At 44.7% G+C, this 20,640-nt stretch overlaps 1 protein-coding gene across 1 annotated transcript in view; it reads right to left on the bottom strand.

Annotated features, from left to right (window-relative positions):
- Positions 1 to 20,263, bottom strand: part of ANAPC5 (anaphase promoting complex subunit 5) — a 35,386-nt gene extending 15,123 nt beyond the window's left edge. The window contains exons 1-7 of the mRNA XM_007938257.1: positions 20,057 to 20,263; positions 16,726 to 16,805; positions 15,846 to 15,955; positions 13,481 to 13,673; positions 10,628 to 10,694; positions 7,466 to 7,567; positions 6,352 to 6,542 (exon numbers count right to left, since the gene is read on the bottom strand). Coding sequence (XP_007936448.1) covers positions 6,352 to 6,542; positions 7,466 to 7,567; positions 10,628 to 10,694; positions 13,481 to 13,673; positions 15,846 to 15,955; positions 16,726 to 16,805; positions 20,057 to 20,263 — 950 coding nt within the window. The remainder of the gene's footprint in view (positions 1 to 6,351; positions 6,543 to 7,465; positions 7,568 to 10,627; positions 10,695 to 13,480; positions 13,674 to 15,845; positions 15,956 to 16,725; positions 16,806 to 20,056) is intronic.
- Positions 20,264 to 20,640: the final 377 nt, after the last annotated feature.

Below are 20,640 nucleotides of genomic sequence, written 5' to 3'. Positions count from 1 at the left end.
TGGGGGCCAGCCCTGGTAGCAAGAAACACTAATGATGAGCTTGTCCTTTCAAAGGTGGTTTTCCAAAGAAAGGGGTATGAAGGATGGCTTTTCTCTATCTCGGCTCCTAAGAATTTTATTTTAACTTCCCACTGCTGAGGGCAAGGCCAAGGAGAGGACAGTTTTCGTTCTTCACTGCATTCCGTTCTGCAGGGTTGGAATTTTTTTAAAACATGCATTTATTACTTTTATAACTTTGCAAAAACTAGTTGTAGAAATTTGAAGACTCTCACTTCTGAGATTGTGTGCACACACTTACATGATTTCCTTCCACCTAGAACGTTTCCCAACTTCTGTGGCTGTTGCGAACCCCACCTCCTTGAGCTCCCACTTCTGAAAACTCCCACTGAGCTATGGGCACAGCAGCCTGCAATGTTTACACTTATCTTTCTCTCATAGAGTGGCTGGTGGGTTTGAACTGCTGACCTTTTGTTTTGCAGCCAAATGCTTTAAGTACTGCATCACCAGAGTTTACATGGCAAATTAGTTCGGTTTGTAACAGTTTTTATAGAAATCGTCCAGGGCCGTTGGTTATGGTTTTTACAGTGTGTCAGCACTGTATCAACTGCTATTTGCTTAATCTGTGTTCATTTCATTTCTCCACCTACAGTAGTAGTGATGTAGTGATGGGAAAGGCAATCCCAAATATGGGTGAAGTCAGCACATGACTAAGGTAAACAGAGTCTAGCAAGTACACAAGGGGGCAATTTCAGTAAATGGCATAACATATACAATTTTGCAACAGCAGTTAAAAACAACCAAAACAATACATGTGTGGTTACATAAGTAGACATGGACTCATACTGCGTAGAGGAAGGCATGTGCAAGTAAATGCACGTGTGTGTACAGGTGTATCTGTGCAAAAAGGGACACAAGCAGTCCCTAGATTATGAACCAGTTTCATTCCTAAATCTGTGTGTAAGGCAAATTTGTACATAAGTTGAAACAGTTAGATACGGTTCATATCTAACAGCAGTTAGTCAATTGTCTTAGTATATAGTAGATGGTGTACTTTTCTATGCAAAAAAAAAAATCATTAAAGAAACACTTTCAAAGGCACTAAAACATCTCTAACATAATACAGTAATAAAGTTTCAGTGTGCGTAACAAAGTAGCATCTGTCTGTTATTACAAACCATTGTATATAACTCGAATTTTAATAAAATGGGCTCAATGGGGTTGGTTAGCAATTATGGGTTGTACATAAATTGGACATTCATAACCCAGGGCCTGCCTGTATACATGTTTGTATGTTCTGCATATGTGTCCGTATACAGAGGCTTCCTAGACATATCCAAACCACTAACGGGACTGCTTCACTGGGCTGAAAGGCTTAGGACCATAGACTCACGGGACAACTTAGTCAACTGGCATAAGATACTTCACAAAGATAGTGTGCTGCATCCTAGTTTGGTAAGTAGTGTCGGGGTCTCAAAGCTTGCAAGCAACCGTCTAAAATACAACTATTGGTCCCTACTCCTGTGACACGAAAAAGAATAAAGGAAATCAAAGGCTCAAAAAAGAAATGAGTCCACGGGACTAACAGCTCACACGAACCACCACCTCCTCTAACCTGAGACAAGAGCTAAACGGTGCCCGGCTACCACTACCAACCATTCTGACCAGGGACACAATAGAAAAGTTCCAGAGTGGGAGAAAAACATAGAACAAATCTCAAATTCCTAAAAAAGGGCAGACCTATCACCTGAAGACACCTGTCGAATTTGGGATTGAAGCTATTGCTGCAATCACCTTTCAGCCAAATAGTAGGCTGCTTTATAAAATAAACAGTAATCACCCATAACTAATGTGCTCCCTTAAACAATTAACTATATGGGATCAACAGTTACCCAAAAACAAAGATGAGAAGGCAAGGAGGGGCAGGGAAGCTGTATCAATGGAAACAGAACAAACAGAAAGGAACGAGAATGCTGACACACTGTAAAACTATAACCAACAGCCCAGAACGATTTCTATAAACACTGTTACAAACAGAACTTATTTGCCATGTAAGTTCTGGTGATGCAGTACTTAAAGCATTTGGCTGCTAACCAAAAGGTCAGCAGTTCAAACCCATCAGCTCCTTTGTGAGAGAAAGATGACGCAGGTTGCTTCCATAAAGATTTACAGCCTTGGAAATACTATGGGGCAGTTCTACTCTGTCCTGTAAGGTCATTTTAACTCAGAACTGACTTGATGGCCATGGGTTAGGCTTTTTTTTTTTTTTTTTTTAATTTGCTGTGTAAACTTTCAATTAAAACACAATAAAATATTGTTTTTAAAAAAAGTGTCAGAAAACAGAACATGTATGGATTGTTGAATAGAAACTACCTTGCTCTGTAAACTTTCACCCAAATCACAATAAAAAATAAAGTAAGACAAAATAATAATAATATGATTAAGAAAAAAAAAAAAGATGGCTTCAGGAGCTATGTCTGGTTTGATGTTTAAAGATTATCTCAGGGAAATCGTTTTAGGACTTCATCTAGACTCCATGGCTACAGAAGTTTTAGATGCCATGAGAATATGAAAATCTGTTCTGCATTTTCCCCCTTTTGATCAAGATTCTTCTACAGAATCTTTAATGAGTATCAGTTATTTAAGGAAAAATTTACATAAGGAATTTTCTTCTAACACTAGAAAGATTTGTCTGAGTAATTTTAATTGGAAAGAGTGGAACTGTTTCTCAGGGTTCAAATAAAGAAACCACATGCACCCTTATCTGTGTTACATTTACATTTTATATTTATATATAAAATATTAAAAAATTTATACTTACATTTTTTCTGAATCCATTTTAGTGCTGAACATAATGCAGGCACCAGAGTGTGAGTTATTTGAGGGCTGGAAGTATCTTCACACACACAAGCTCTTCAATAAATACTGGGTAAATTAACTTTATTGAGCATTTACCAAAACTCCGAAACTAAACTCACTGCTGTCAAGTCGATTTCGACTCATAGCAAGCCCTCTTTGGGTATCCAAGGCAGTATCACTATAGAAGTAGATTGCCCAATCTTCTTTCTGAGGAGTGGCTGGTGGGTTTGAACTGGCAGCCTTCTGGTTAGCAGTCAAATGCCTTAGGCACTACGCCACCCATTGAGCATTTGGAGACCCAATAAATGTTATTTTAGGAAAAAAGCTATCAAGAGAATTATGTAGAAAAAAAAGAGAGAGAGAGAGAATTGTGTAGATAGTATGCTAACGCAAAGGTCGGAAGCTCAAAGCCCCTAGCCGCTCTGTAGGAGAAAGATGAGGCAGTGTGCTTCTGTAAAGATATACAGCCTTAGAAACCCTATGGGGCTCCAGGGTCACTATGAGTCAGAATCGACTCAACGGCAGTGGTTTGGTTTGGTTTGAAAGGTCTGTAGCCTCTAAACCATGGCTTCTTACGTCACTCCAAGTAAAAGCCAAAATTCGGACCTGGGCCTAGGGCTCCTAACCGCTCTGACCCCTGGCACCTTTCTGACCTCATTCTGCTCTTACGACCACAAGCACCTCCAACCTGCCTGGCAGACCCCGCCCCAGGCATTTTGCACTTGCTTTGAGCATTCCTCCTCCAGCTCCACGCCTGCATCACTCAGCCCCTTCCCTCCCACTCTGGGTACAGTTAGGCAACCATCAGCCCTCCCAGTCCTCCGCTGACTTCCTGTCTGAACAGAGGTGTAAGGAAGCGGAGGGAGGCGGCGATCTAGGTGCGCGTCTGCAGGAAGAGCGTCCCGACGGAGAGCACAGCGCTGCTGCCAGCACGCTCGGAGCCCGATCCTGACCCGTCACCGCCTGACGGCATTACAGTTAGTGTTCTTACTGTATGTCTCCCCCACTGTAATATCAGCTCCAAAGACCAGGACTTTTTTCTCTTCTTTTGCTGCTGTGACCCCAGCACCTAGAACAATGCCTAGTCCACAGCAGAGGACCAACAAACAACTATGAAGATGTCCAGGAAATCCCCACAGTCCCCCATTAGCTAAGTGACACACATTCACACAGGCCCCGCCATCCAGGACTGTAACCTAGACCTGAACACATAAAGAACAAAGCCGCGGCAGCATCAGTACACGCTCCACTTGCCGCAGCCATAGTCCATGTGACCCACTGCCTGTACTGTGAACTGACAGTCTATAAAGTGGAAGGGAATTCAATGCATCAGGACAGTACCTGGATCTACCTAGAAGGCTGTCTGGGAGCTCTGGTGGCGTAGTGCCTACGGTATTTAACTGCTAACCAGAAGGCTGGCGGTTCAAACTCACCAGCCACTCCTCGGAAGGAAGACTGGGCAATCTACTTCCGTAGAGAAAGCCAAGGAAGGGTCGCTATGAGTCGGATCCAACTCCATGGCAGTGAGTTAGAAGGCTGTCGACAAATTCCCAGCCTCCACAGGAAGTCTGTCTCTTTAACACAGAAATCGCTTACCGGTACTTAGTAGCAATGGTAGTGCTGTTTACTATGAGTACGTTAAAAAATGCAAGGCCCTGATCAAGAGGGTACTGAAGCCAGGCAGAGAAAAAGAAGTTGGGTATTCAAAGACACGAAGGAATCTCACCACATCCTGGAGTTTCGAGTGGCCTTAAATACTCGTGGAGCCAAGAAGCAACCTGACGCATGAACTCCTTTACTGACAGCTCTGGTCTAGGCTTAAGCAATGTACTCACACCTTCTCCAGAGGGTTCTGTACAGGGAGGTGTCTTCCTTACAAGGAGCAGAAGTATCCTGCACTTGAACTGGCACACACTGGCTCTCAGTCTTCTCCAGCAGCCACACACCTCCACCAGGCTAAGTCCTTTTTACATGGCCATTCTCTACATGGAGTGTCACACACGTGCTTGGCGAAATCATTTCTTCTCCAGGCTGAACATGCTCACATCCTTTCCACATTCTTTATATAACACAACTACGAATAGCACGGCCTGCAGTAACCTGAACACCGTCCCGACACAAGCTCTAGATTATCAATGTCCCTTTTAACACATGACAACCAGAGATTAATGGAATTCCCTGGATGTTACACAGCCCAGTCAGAAAGCAGTAGAAGCCTCACTTCTTTTTTCTTGGACACTGAACCTCCAACCACATGCCCCAGAGTCTATAGTCCAAGATGCCTGCACAAAAACCACATTTCTCTTAGCTGGGCCTACACCACAAGGAACAGGGACCCTCTCAGTGAATAATTTCCTACATTTTACCATCATTCACATTATTTCCTTCTTTTCAAAACAGCCTCCATATTTTCAAAGTTTTTATCTACTTAACCCCAAACCAAACCCACTGCCATCGAGTTGATTCTAACTCACAGTAACTCTCATTGGGTTAAAAAACCAAAAACCAAACGCACTTCCGTCAAGTCAGATCCGACTCACAGCGACCCCTCCTTGGGTTTCCGAGGCAGTATCACTACGGAAGTAGATTGCCCAACCTTCCTTCCGAGGAGTGGCTGGTGGGATTGAACCGCCAGCCTTCTGGTTAGCAATCAAATGGCTTAGGCACTACACTACCACAGCTCCCCTCATTGGGTTAGCTCTGTATAAAATCAAAACCAAACCCACTGCTGTTGAGTTGACTCGGACTCACAGTGCCCCTAGAGGACAGAGCAGAACTACCCCATAGGGTTTCCAAAGCTGTCATCTTTCCAGAAGCCGACTGCCGCATCTTTCTGCTGCCGAGAGCCTGGCAAGTTCAGACCCCTGACCCTTCTGTTAGCAGCCAAGCACTTAGTGTCACCAGGGTTCCTTTGGCTCTGTGTTGCTGCTGTTAGGCAATACTTGATCCATTTCCTATTTTTATTCATGACAAACATGGGCCCATCTGAGCCATGGAATAAGCTGGGGTCCCCTCACTGACCTGCTGAATTCCATCCAAAAGCAAGAACAAAGACTCTTAGTAACACCTGTGCAGTCTTTACTCCAGTGAAGTGCAGCTTCCTTTTGGCTTTATGAAATACTGAAATAGCTTTTGCATACTCGTTGTTTCCTCAGAAAAATCCTTTTGGGAGTCTCTGGACTAATGACCTAATTTCCTTTTAATTCAATGGCCATTGTTCTTAGAAGTAAAGAAAGACACGGGCCATGCACTAAGAAGTGATCCCACCTACTGACGCCAGGGGGCAGACTATGCAGGTCGAAGGTTCGGGTGAACTTTTGTCCCAGTGCAAAAAGATTCCCTCTTTGGAGGATTCCAGGTCGAAGAGTCTCTTTCTCTCTCTCTCTCTGTCCTCCCTCCCTCCCTCTCATCTTCTTTCTTTTTCTTTTAAATACATCATGACATTTGAAAGTTTATTTCTTCAATTTCTATGTGGACAAAGGTCCGTGAACTTACTAGTGACCAAAGCGGCAGTGCAGGGCGGCCAGGTTCAGCGCTGCGTATCTCAGGCTCCGGCCATACCCCTCTTCTCCATTACTTTTGCTCTCGGCTCCGGTAAGAATCAGGCGGTCAAAATAATGAAGGAGGCTGTGCGTTGAACTGAAAACATCTTGGACCCGGAGGTTGTTTAAGTAGCTGAGATAATGCTAGAACAAGAAACCATCCACATGTTTTCCAGGTTCCACTTTCTCCTGGGCAAGATTACACAGCACACCACCCTTCTAACAAGCCACCTACAGTGCAGCTTAAGCTTTTCCCTAGTGGGGAACAGACTACATTCACGACCCACTGGCTTGCCACAGCTCCCTCTCGAGGGAGTCTTCAAACGAAAAATGGGAGTTTGGTTAGAATGGGTATCGGTTTTATCCCAAATATGCATACTCTGTGCCACCAGTTAAGTCAGGACCCAAGGGTGAGATGTGAGGCTAAGGGGCGCTCACTTAGCTCAGATATTAAGGTATTATTTTGAAACAAAGATTTCAACTTGAATTCACAGATACAAATCATGAAATTATTTTTTCTAAATGTCCAAGTTCAAGCACAGAGAAACTTTTACTAGCTTGCTAAGTTAATTACTTTCTATCCTGAAACCATTTTCATGTTGACTCTGAATCAAACTTTCTTCCAAACGCAGCAATCCTAAATACTAAGCAGCAAAACAGGCCTGTTTCTACCTGTGGGCAGAGTTAGATGTCAAATCCAGGTGCTAATAAGAAAGCCTTGAGAGTTTTTTAAAAAAATCCAGTTAGGAGCACAGTTACTGGAAGAAACACTGTCAAAAGAAAAGAATTATTCAGCCCCAAAGCTTACTTTTCACCTCAGCCTACTCTATCATCTCCTGCCCACATTAGCAACATCGCAGAGATGATGGATGAAGGAGAAATCAATAGATCTAAAAAAAACTCCCCATGGCCCAAGGGGACTGGCAACCCATGCCCGGTCATTTACTTGCCAATAACATGATCTCCTTCAGGAACCCAGATGAATGGTTCACTCCTTATTTGCATGACCAGTCAACATAAAAATACCCCTGTCTTCCAAACTCACAACACATTCTGGGAAGACTCACCGCTTCAGCAAAATCAGGATTAAATTTCAATAAGTTGTTCAATTCTTTCTGCAATGAAGCTGGCGTGAGGGCTTTAGTCTCATCATTCTTCAACAAGGAAGCCTGCAATTTTCAAATGACCAGTGAGTATATGGGAATGGATACTGACATCACCCGAATTGTTTTCTGCAGAGGCCCCTGCGTGGTCTGGCCCCCAGAGCACCAGCCTCAGCACACTGGCCCTCACTCCAGATACACTGTGGACCACTGTGCATCCTCTCCTCTTTGGCCACGTGAATGCTGTGTCCTGACACACCAGGCCTCCCAGGCACCCCGCCCCACCCATCCGCTGCACCCATGCCTAGCAAACTCCTGCTCATCCTTCACGGCCCAATGTGGACTCATCAGCTGCTTCAATGAACTGCCACACTAAGTAAGCACCCATAAGGCCCTGCATGCTCCCACAAGCCCCCTCCACTGACCCTTCCTGAGACATCAGTCACACTGTATAAACTTGCCAGTCTGACCATGGCTCTTCCCAGACTGTAAGCCCCTTGAAGTCAGGTATGTGGTTTGCTTATTGTGGCCTCCCCAAGCGCTTGCCAAGGGCCTGAAGGCGCGAGTGGCCTTACTGCCCCCTTACTGCTTTGTTTCATGTGGATGAGCTCAACGATTACACGAAATATGCAGAAACCAAACTGCGAATTAAGTGGTAGGACTTAACTGGCTACAGATACTTGGCTCTCAATTTACCTACACGAGTTACACGTTACAAGTAATCATTCCAAATGCAATTTTTAACTCATCAAATTATTATAGAAAATCCCCAAAATGTAGAAAAACATACAGAAAAATAAAAGATCATCTGTAATCCCACCACCCAGAAGTAACATTAGTAATACTTTAGTGCTTCTTATTCCAGCATTTTTTTTTGTTTCTCTGTGTGTGTGTGTGCGCACACGTACATGCATGTACACAGTACACAGCCATCCTTCAGTATCCAAGGGGGACTGGTTCTAGGACCCCCAGCCAATACCCAAATCCACGGATGCTCAAGCCCCTTATATAAAATGTCAGTATTTGCACATAACCTACAGACATCCTATTGTACTTTAAATTATCTCCAGGTGACTGGTAACAAAGCCTGACACAGTGTAAATGCTACGTCAACAACACCTTACACTCACTCTGAGCCTTTGAGGGATTGTTTTGATGACTTAATTAGATTTTTTTCCCTCAAATATTTTGAATTCACAGATGGTTGAATCCATGAATGTGCAACCTGTGGGTCAAGAGAGTTGAGTGTACGTACATACATACATACATACATACATGTATATGTAAAGAGTCCTGGTGGCACAACAATTAAGCATTTGGCTGCTAACCAAAAGACTGGCAGTTCAAACCCACCCAGTAGGTCCACAGGAAAAAGACCTGGCAATCTGCTTCCATAAAGATTACAGCCTAGAAAAATCTATGGGGCAGTTCTCTGTTGCATGGGGTTGTGATGAGTGGGAACCAACCCAACGGTACCCAACATCACCGTGTGTGTGTGTGTGTGCGCGTGTGTGTGCGTGTCTGTGTATGGGAGCCCTGGGAGTACACTGCTTACAGCACTCAGCTGCCAACCGAAAAGGCTGGCAGTTCACACCCACCAGTAGCTCCATGGGAGAAAGATGAGGTAGTCTGCTTCCCTAAAGATTTATAGCCTCAGAAACCCTAAGGAGCAGTTCTACTCTGTCCATAGAGTAACTATGAGTCGAAAAGGACTCAATGGCAATGGGTTTGTGAGTTTACCTGTAGATGTATACACATGTATTTAATAAAATTAGAATGTTATAACTTCACTTCCTGCTCTTTCATGTACTACTACATTGTAAATTTTATCTCACCATCAGTCTTTGAAAACATGTTTTCTGTAGCAAAATATTAACCCTTTGACTGTCATATTTACTGCAAATACTTTTTCCATTTGGTTCTTTGCCTTGCCCAGTGAAACCTGTGAGCACTGGAACTTGATGGGGTGGCCTTGTTTTCCTGGGTCTTGCAAGTTTTTGGCCTTCGACAGGGTGCGACCTTACCACTTTTCTATTGCTCTTTTTAGTGGAAAATATTTGCGTTTTCCTCCTCTGGCAGGTCCTATGTTACATAGTTCAGGCTTTCATAGGTTTTACTGTAATTTATGGGAATACGTTCTCACGAGGGTCATTTCTAATTTTCATGCTGAAAAGCTTCTCCCATTGCTCTGACATCTGGAAAGACTTTCCCACCCAGAGACCAGTGGAGGCTCACAGGTCCCTTCTGTCTCAGTACAGCTTCAGAGACTGACATTTAACCCTTGAAGCACCGTGCTGGACCCTGAGGCACAAGAGTCAGGTGTGGCTCCAGCTTTGCTTCTGCCCCTACCGTCAGCCCAACATCTAGCTGGGCTTTTCTGCTTGAGATTCATGTGCAGAGGACAATTGATTCTGGATCTCAACACTACATTCTTCTGAAGAAACAAGGAGTCACAAAAAGAGGGGGAAGTAGGAAAACAGAACAAAAATCAAATTCTGATGCTGGAAATCCCATGGGAGAAAAATGTTCACTTATGCTACTGGGAAATTGAAAAAGTATACGTGTAGAAGAGTTTCCATCCTGCTGCACAACGTAAAGCCAGGGGAGTACTTATCACATAACTTCTCTGTTGAATACTAACTGTTCCTCGAGAGTACTTAAAATGACTGTCATCTGCCAACAACAGAAAAAGAAACAGTACAGCTCAAAAGCAGCAGCAAGAAGGATTTGGGACGAAGTGACTGAAGCCTGTAGCTCCCTCTGAAATGCATCCAGAAAGAAGATGAAATGATGGGTGGACAGAGGGTAAATGAAAAGTCGGCTCAGCAGAAGATCAGTTGCAGAACACGTGTGGGGGGGCGCAAGGGCACACACTGTATGGTGCTTTTCAACTTTTGTTTCTTTCTGGAAATAAAAGATCAGGGGTGAAGAAGCACATCTTCTAGCTGTCTTTATCATAATTTTAAAAAACAAAATTCACACACAAACAGGAAGGGGCACGTGGACACAGCTGTACTGTTAGTGAAGAAAAGAGGACCAAGAAGTCAGGGACAATGCAGAGTCATTAGTAAACCTGCCTGAGCGGCGTTTCTGAGCGCCACAGGATAAATGACATAATGAACATACCTGCTGAGAAAGAAAAACCTCCGCTTGCTTTTGGGATAGAGGCCCACTACAAGATACTTCCTCTTCTCTGGAAAAAAATTACAATCGTAAAGTTACACAAGGCAAAAACGGTTAACAGAGTCAACAAATTGTTGCCTCCGGAGAGTTCAGAACTTCACAATGTGATGGTAAATGACTTGCCAGAGTTCATGATCCACATGGCCGGATATAGACCTACATCCCACAAGCTGCCAGCACGATCTCTTCAAATGCAGGTCTATCATGCCGCCCTGATTTAATGCCCTCCAAGGCTAACCCATCACCTTCCACAACAAAAGTCCACACTGCTTAGCAAGGCAGGTGCGATACTTCCGGAACACGCCCTATCTCTCCTTGGCCTTCTCTTTCTCACCTCCACGCCAGCCCTGACAAACTCTTTCCAGGGCTCCCATCAGGCCAAGATGTCCTGCTGCTTCCTCGGCCCACAATGCCCACCTTCCCAGTCCTTATGGGACTGTTGACACCATCCACCCTTCAAGGCTCACTCAGTATCGCATCCCTATGGCATCAGATGACATCCTTCCTTTGGGGTCCATGTGCCGGCGATGCTCGCGGTAGCACCATGCACGGCCACACTCTCTGCTCTCACTCTGACGAGTGTGCCAGTACTAGGCACTGTGCCCGGTACACAACCGCTGCTCAAGGTTTGGGAGCTGAATGGAGAGTTTCTAACTCCTTATTCCAGATACAAGACAGTTCTGGGGAAAGGTCTGGTGGGGTGGCTATGAGCAGCCTAGGCCAGGGCAAAGGATCCATGCTGAGAAGCTGACTAGAAGGTCAGAAAGGTCAGCCTTCCTCACACACCAGGCTGTGGAGTATCTGAAAGGAGTATATCTGGACATTTCTGAGCAGGGAGGGACAAGACAAAAGCAAGGGAAGGGAGAGACAGAGACAGATGACGCCAGAGGCCAGGGGGCCCTGAACGCTTCAACGTATGCCACCAGAGCACGGGATCTAGCCTCTGCTGTCCCCCGCAACCTCATGTGCTCAGGCCACACTGTCTGGTCTCTTTCTTACCTCCACCATGTCAGCTTGTCCCTGGACTGGGAGCTTTGTTCTCTTAGGCCCGCTGGCTGGAATGCTTTCTACAGCCCCTCTCGGAGCTGACTCTTCTCATCACCGGGCTCTTGGTCTCAGAGAGGCCTTCCTCACCAGCCTTGTCCCACTCACTTTTTCCCTGTGCCCTATTTCATGTCTTCACCATGCCACTCGCTCTCTGAAGTTACGTTCCCCAGTAACTTAGTAACCTCTCTGCTCTCTGTCTGTCCCATATAACTATGTGCGGACGGGGACTCTGTCATCTTGCCACAAGCACCAAAAACAACGAGCAAGTTGCCATGGAGTCGATGCTTACTCATGGTGACCACAGCACACCTGGCATAGTGCCTGACACACAATAAGCGCTCAATGAACATCTGTTCGATAAATTAATAAAATCGAGAGATTTAAATTATATTGCTAGCAAGTAAAGAATTTCCACTTTTGTGAGGGCCTTTCGGGAGCTCTGGTGGCACAGTGCCTAAGGCATTTGACTGCCACCCAGAAGGACGGCGATGCAAACTCCCCAGAAGGAAGACGGGGCAATCTACTTCTACAAAGATTTAACTCCTCGCAAACCCAGTGGGGTTGCAACAAGTAGGAATCAACTTGATGGCCGTGGCTTTGGTTTTTGGTTTGGAGGGCCCTTCAGAAGCACAGGGAAGCCACAGTTCAAGGGTGGCAGCCGCCACTACAGTCTCATGTGTGTGATCCCTCAGGCTGCTCTCCCACCGCAGGACATGGAAACTGCCGCTCAGCAACAGAAGCCAATGAAAAGCTAACGCTAAATGTCACTTAGTACCTTCTCCTGCACTGATTAAAAAATAACACTCTTGCTAAACATTGTTGACTGAATCTTCAGTCCCTCTCTCCTTGCCTAATAACTGGGCTCCCATTATGAAACAGGAATCATTTGGATATATGGTGACAGATTGGCAAGTGTGTGTTTCTCCTCTCTCTAATTTTAACAAGAATTTCTAATGCCAGAAAAATATTATCTCTGAAGAAAAGAGAGCTAACCCCCAAGACCATGGTCCTCAGGCATCCTTCAAGCCTGGAACTGAGCTATTCCCATAGCCCAAACTTTCAGACAGGTCTATAAGGTGAGTAACACCAGGGAGGTACACACTCCTTAGAATGATCAACCCGATGAGAATCAAAGGGGCAGCATCTGCCCAGGGACAAAGCTCAGAGGGCAGGAATGGATAGGCTAGATGGACGACCAGAAACAATAAACGTAGGGAGGAAGTGGGAAGAGTGCTGTTTTACACATTAATGATGTACGTCTGGGAATAACGAACACCAAGGTGCAGAGGTGAGAGGAACATCGGCTGTGATGGTTATGAGTCAGCTTGGCCGTGGGCTGGCGGTTACATAAGGATGTGGTCATCTTCACTTTGTGATCTGATGTGGTCATCCTCCATGTTCATGTAATGCTGATTTGCACACAATGCCCGGGCCTCTGGAACCTACCACGTCAGTAGATGAGGAGTGGGCGTGTTGCCTAGAAGCACTCCTTAGAGGAATTAACTAATTATTTATTTGTTATTTAATTAAATAAGAAAATAGATAATAATAATAACAAAGACTATCTGGGTCACTTCCCAGGTACAGAGGCAGGCAGCAAAGAGTGATGCGTGTATCTGGAGGGCAGACAGCTGAAAGCCAGCACATGGATTCTGGATGAAGGAGGGCTTACTGCCCTGGAAATCATGCTATTTCCCAGGACAGAGCCCTGAAGAGGAGAAGCATCCCTGCCAGAAAATCCCAGGTTACCTGACAGATACATCCAACTCCTCTTTTTCCATTTTTCTTCCACCTTCCTCTCTATTCAACAGTTCCATATCTGTATCTTCCACTGTCTTCTTCTCACCATTTTGGAAGTACTGTTGAAGGGCAGTGTAGAGTTTAAACACTTGGCTGAACGAAAGCTTACTGTAGGCCAGGATCATGTGACGCAGAAATAAACCTGCAAAACGGGAAATGAAGCCGGTTACAGCATTAACTGAGATGCATACTGCACAGTGATGATGAGTGCTTGTCACAATCCTGTCTTCAACAGAATTCAAAACCAGGCACTGGCTACTGCCGTTCGCTACATCTGATGCGTTCATGCTGATTCTTCACAAAGCTGGTGTGGTTGTTCAGTTTGGGTGTCAACTTGGCTGGGCCTGGGTGAGTGCCTGCGCAGCTGGACGTAGTATTCCCCATGATGAGACTGGTAATCAGCTCCATGGTGGAATCTACTGTGAGCAGCTGAGTAGCTGCCTTAGGGAAAGTGGTCTGCTTTCTGTATATAAGGAGAAGTCTTGGGGAATGGTCTCTAGCCTATGGTACACTTGGACCCTGTATGTAACCGTGTCATTGCTCAGCAGCCTGCTATGCTCTACCAACCTTGGGACTTAGAATGCACTTGAACTAATGGCCTGCCGTGTGGTTTGGTAACATCAGGACCGTGCCTTTTTATTTGTCAACCTTGGGCTTGGCAGCCTCAGCAGCCAGCAGCTGTCTGAGTGAAGAAAAGCCTCTAGCTCCAGTGGGCCAGGAGCAGGAGGCAGAGCTGAACCCCAAGGTTGAGGGGCTTTCACCCAGCCCCTAGAGACTGGCACTTTGAACTTGGACTTAAAGCCTCCAAATTGTAAGAATAAACTCCTGTTTGTTAAGGCTGTCCCGTTTGTGGTATGTTCTTATCAGAGCAGCACTAGGGAACCAGAACAGCTGGTTTCTTCTCGATATTCAGGGCTCAGGCCTCGCACATCCATGTCACCATCGCTATCCACCACCATCTCCAGTTTATTCTCATCACACTGTTACTACTGTCATTAGCTGCCGTCCGTCAGGTCAGTCTCGGACTCACGGTGACCTGCGCGTGACAGAATGAAACCCCGCTCGCCCCACACTATCCCCAGGACCGTCTGCTGAACAGCCTGCAACACAGCTTCCAGACCAAGCTGAAAACAGCCACTGTCTCTCCCGAGAACTGTGTTTACTTTTTACTGTCTGGCTCTCCCCCCACAGTGTAACCTCCACAGAAGGAAGGCCCATCTCTACATTCCCTCGTAGGTTCAGAGCCTGCCACACAGAAGATGATCAACTACCATCCAACTGAAGCTGAGTAACAAACATTACCGTGCAGAAAGCCAGCTGGACTGGGGATGGGTGTAAACCTGACAGAAAGGTGTCAGGAGTTCAAATCCAATGCCCAGAAATAATCTCTAAACCTTGAACTGAAACTGTCCCATGAAGCCATCATTAAAATAAACAACAGTGTAGCCCAAGTAATCAAGAATGTTTGCTCTGAGCCTACACTCCTGCAGAGAATTGCCTATGTGAGTGTAAACCGCCAACCGTTCATCTAAAGCACAGACGAGAATGCAACGACCTAAATGAATGGTGATGAAACCATAAGGGGAGAGAGAGAAAGTGAACATGGCGTCAAGTGTGCAACCAATGTTACTGAACCGCTTATGTAGAAATTGTGAATGGATGTTTGTCCGGTTGTGTGTATTGCCACCAAAAATAAATATATATATATTTTTAAGTGTGAAGAAATTTCTTCTACATCTTCACCTTAGATCTTATTTTAAATACTATCTTTTTACTAGCTTCTTTTTCATAAAAAAGGAGCTCTGGTGGTATAGTGGTTAAAGCATTTGGTTGCTAACCAAAAGATCCAGGGTTCAAACCCCCCAGCCATTCTGTGGGAGAAAGATGAGGCAGTCTGCTTCTGTAAAAATTTACAGCCTTGGAAATCCTAAGAGGGTCACTATGAGTCAGAATCAACTCAATGGCAGCAGGTTTATTTTTTTTTCCATCTCTTTCATAAAAGTTTAGTGGGTTGTCCTGACTTGTACTGAACAGTTAGTTATACAATGCAATCAACTGATCTGGAGGGCAGTGAGAATGAACCCGGAAACCCTAAAAACTCCTGGGAACCAGGCTAACAATCAGATCACTGCAGACAAAAACAGAAGGTGCTTTTCTGCAAGGCAATTATTTAAACACAGAGCAAAACGACAAGGCAATAAATACAAACTCTGACATGGGCAGCATGCCCACTGACACAGCAGAGAAATGACCCGTCGAATGCAGAAAGCTGTTCACTTCAAAGAAAACTGCTCTTCTTAGAAGAGTGGCATACCTACAACACTTGTCTTGTGAACCTCTGGTTCAGTTCCAGAAAAAGAATCTGAAAGGTCATCAAAAAACTGTTCCATATCCTTCAATTCACCTTCAGCCATCAGTTTGATTCTGAATGAAAAAATTGAGGTAAGTATTTTAGTTAAGGCCTTCTGAACACATTCCAACATTTCATATTTCACAATGATCATCCAAAATTAGTCTATTTAAAAAGCAAGTCGGACAAAGGTTCTTCCAGATAGCCTTTCTCTGGGCTACTTAGCCTCTAGATCTGCGTGATCCACTATGACAGCCACTAGCCACATGCAGCTATTTAAATTTAGATTAATTACAATTAAATAAAAGTAAGACTTAGTTCTTCAGCAGCACTGCCCACATAGCAAAGCTTCAGTAGCCACACGGCTAATAGCTGCCATGCTAGACGGCATGGATAAATAGCACTTCCATGACTATAAAAAGAAACATGAGCTGAGGCTGCTTTAAAAAAAAAAAAAAAAAAAAGCAGTGCAATTCAGAGACTCATATAAAATGACGGTTCTTAAAATAAATGTGATCCTCCAAAATGTCATTCTCACATTTCTGAAAAGTATCATTGCTGGCTTCTTAATCATAAAATTTGAATTCTCTGCCACAACAAAAACAAACAGGATAGACCCACATAGAATACTACACTTTGAAAAAAAAAGCACCTGCAAAATAATTTGTCTAATGTTATCCATTTTTTAAAAATTTAAGTAAAACACTAAATAGTAAATACTTTATTATTCTAGGTACTTAGAGAAACAACCTGGAATAATAAAGATATCACTATTATTATATACCCTTTTCTAACCTTCATCTACAGACAGATCTTCATATATACAGAAGAAAATGGCCTTTACCTGATCTGTACTGAATTTGCCAGCTGAGGACACGATTCTTCAATTAACTTGTACAGTTTTGACAATGGAATATCTGGGCCCTGGGGACAGGAGAAATAGGAGGTCACAGATGAATTTTCAAAGCCCAGAAATTGAGAACGAGTTGCAAATAGGACCACACGTATCAACCACTCTGCTGGAACAATCAATCATTCCAAACACAAAATCTCTGCTCAAGAACACTGCCCGTTGACCCGTAACATTAAAGTCCTACTTCACATTTACTTACCATTTTCTTCAGTAGGTGGAACAGTTTTAAATGGAAATAGGATTTGTAGTCAAAGGACTCCACCATTCTTTTTTCCTTAGCTTTAGAATCATGACAACGTTGTAACATCATTGATCCCTAGTTTCCTCAATAGTAAAATGAAGGTAATATCGCCCTTGTTTGGGGCAAAGATCAAGGAAGATTATGCGAGGTACTTCAAACTGTAAAACGCTATAAACACAGAGGCTTTATTTTCCATCTACAAAAAATTCTAACAAACATAATCTCATTGGTTCCTTCCCAAAATCCTATAAGACAGACAGGATTTCCTATATGCTGAAATCCACTGCCATGAAGTCAGTTTCAACTCATAGTGATCCTACAGGGCAGAGTAGACCTGCCCCATACTGTTTCTAAGGCTATAAAGCCTTACAGAAGCAGACTGCACCATCTTTTCTCCCGTGGAGCAGCTGGTGGGTTCGAACTGGTGACCTTCTAGTTAGCAGCCGAATGCTTTAACCACTACTTCACCAGAGCTCCTACACTATATAATATATGTTGAACTACATACAAAGTCCTGTTAAGAGACAGAGAGTAAGCAACCTCAGTTACCAAGAGGATTACAATCTAGTTCGGAGTTAAAACTAAATGAAGATTCTTTTTTGGAGTGTAAATTGGCAATGAACATGACAGCTTCAGATGTTGATTCCCAGCAACCCAACTATTCCACTTTAGCAGGCATTTTGTGGAATGATGAAAAATGGACCAACTGTTTGATACTCAGTGAAGAGTTAAATTACGTTTCTTTTTTCCTGGTGGAATACAATGTAGCTATTAAAAAGAATGAGGTTGACCTACTCAAATGTACTGACATGGAAAGATCTCCAAGACATGGTAAGTGAAAAGAGCAAGTTGCAGAAATACATAGCATTTTTGTAAAAACAAAAAACACATGTACATATGCAGATAGCCCTATGTATGTCTCCGTATATATCTATACACATACAGGAAAAAGATGTAGAAAGATCCATTCCAAATTTTTAATAAACTATTGTTGAATGAACGAGCATTAAGTGATAATCTCTGGGAAGGGATAGGATTGGCGGGAAAGCAGAACCGTAACTTTTCACTCTATCAATTTCTGTATTATTTTTAAGGTTTTAGGATAAATCTTTGTATATTAGTTGAGCAGTTAAAAATTAACTAATTTTTAAAGTCAAAGAATAAGTGAAGGAGTTGAAGCCCAGCTGGAATGTTACTAGACAAATTCTATAGATACTTTGATTAAAACTATGTAGTAGTTAGCCAGGCAAAAGCCAGAAAAGAAAATCCCAGACAGAACAAACAGGACGAGCAAAGGCAGGAAGGTGTGAGTGTTAAGACACCAGGACTGCAGTTCCGTTTTTCTTTTTTACCAATTTTTTAGTACTGTGGCTTTTATTTGAATAATGGGAGAAGACACACTCATAATGGTAGCAATGTGGCTGAGGTCCCTGGGTGGCACACACTGTTAAGCATTCGACTCTTAGCAGAAAGGTTGGAAGTTCAAATCCATCCAGAGGTCCCGCAGAAGACAGGCCTGGCAATCTGCTCCTGAAAACCCCATGCAGCTGGTCTACTCTGCAGGTACAAGGTCACCATGAGTCAGAACTGACTCCACGGCAACCCACCACCACAACAACATGGACGGGACTGGAAGCTACAAGTTAAAGAGACACCCCCCCTTTTAGGTAACCAACTTCCTTTAGCTAACCCCACCCTCACCAAGGTCAAATACAGGGGATGGATTTAATTTTTTAAAAAGCCCTTTATAAACTATACTGAGGGAGCTCTGGTAGCGTAGTGCCTAAGGCACTTGACTGCTAAGCAGAAGGCTAGGGGTTCAACCCCCCCAGCCACTCCTTGGAAGGAAGGTTAGACAATCTACTTCCGTAGTGATACTGACTCGGCAACCCAAGGAGGGGGTCACTATGAGTCCCGACCCACTCGACGGCATATAACAACAACAACAACAACAACAACAAACTATACTGAACTGCAGAAATGCAACTCTGAGTAATAAATGTATTACATTTACCTCTCCAGATCCCATAATTTGGGGGCCCAGATCCCAAAATTTCTGTCTCTTCAGCCACTGCTCCTCAAAAGCCAACTGCTCCCCCCTCAAGCCTCAGCTTGATCCTCCACTTCCTCTGGGAAGTCCTCTCCATTCCTGTAAGCTCATCCATCACCACTAGAAGGGCCTGCCACATTTCAGTCATTCCACAAACGCCAACGCAGGCACTGTGCTGGGCTTTGGGGATGCAGGGATGAACAAAAATAGGCAAAGTCCCGCCCTGGTGGAGGTTACAATGTAGTGGGGGGTAGAGATATCAATTATACAATCATATAAATGGGAAAACTACAAGTGATATAAGGGAAGTACATGTCCTATGAGAACAAATTCTAATAAAAACAATAGTCACTGATGTAGTATTTGCTATGTGGCACACTGTGACCTGCTTTACGTGGATCTTATTGAACAAAGCCAGCCAATGAGAGCGTTTCTACCCCTGCTCCCATTGGACAGTGGTAAACTTGAGCCCCAACTAAGTTAAGGAACTTTCCGAGTTGCACAGCTACTAAGTGCCTGCGCCTGCACAATGAAATCAAACATGTGAAGTGCTCGCGGAGCTCGGGAAGTAATCAATATTAGCCCTTCGTTGTAGTCATTACTGCTAGTGATTACAGTCCTCGGGAGGCAGGGAGCCTGTTATTCCATCTCTATGTCTCCAACGCTCAGGACTGCGTGCAGCCCCTTTTTACTGGAGGCCATTTCACAGATCTGGGGAAATAACTTGCCACCAGAAATTCAGCTAAAAAATACTGGAGCCAGGATGGGAGCCTGCAGGGAAATGAACGCTTGCAAAGCTCCTGGCCGGTAAGCGCTCAGTGTTAGCTGTCGAGATTACTAGCGTTGTATTTTCGTGGTCCTCCAAAGAAGCTGGAGTGTCCGACAGAGCCCGAGGCCCAGGCCCAGGGCAGCACAGAGCAGGTGCTCAGGAGAGGTTTACTGCATGAGCGGGAGCCGGCTGGGGCCCTCACCTGCAGCAGCGGCAGGAGCAGCTGGTTGAGCCTCCGCCGCTCCAAGAGGCTGACGGCGCCCTCGCCGGTGCGGCCCATCTCGTTCAGCAGCACCAGCACCGCGATCTTATACGGTGTCACCCAGTCCTTGATGCCGAACACATTGGCGTGCACCACCCCATTGGTCATCATGGGGTTGAAGTAGAGGCTCTCATGGACGCTGGCCATGGCGGCCCGAGCTTGAGTACAGCCCACTGCGCGCCACTCCTAGATTCCACCTCACCCGGCACAACTGGTGCTAAACCTCTGTCAGCCGGCGCCGTATCCCAGGAAACGAGGGGGTGAGGGGGTCTCTTGCGCTCGCGGCATGCCTGAGCCAATCAGAGAAGCTAATGAAGAGCACGTGGTATACATACAGCCAATAAGAATGCCCAAGTGTACAATTAGGGGTGGGGTTAAGGGGGTGCACCTAAAGACTGATTCCCTACAGAAACGCGTGCAGAAGAAGAGCAAGTTCCTGAGCGAGAACAGTTTCTTGTGCAAGTTGGACCCAGACCAAGTGACAGAGAGAGAGTCGACTACATCTCCCGGCAGGGGCTGAAGGG

The sequence above is a fragment of the Orycteropus afer genome, unplaced genomic scaffold (genome assembly GCF_000298275.1).
Source record: "Orycteropus afer afer isolate SDZICR_OR568_19922 unplaced genomic scaffold, OryAfe1.0 scaffold00048, whole genome shotgun sequence".
NCBI classification, from domain to species: domain Eukaryota; kingdom Metazoa; phylum Chordata; class Mammalia; order Tubulidentata; family Orycteropodidae; genus Orycteropus; species Orycteropus afer.
Note: the sequence above shows the minus strand (reverse complement) of the source record. Positions and strands in the feature narration are given on the sequence as shown.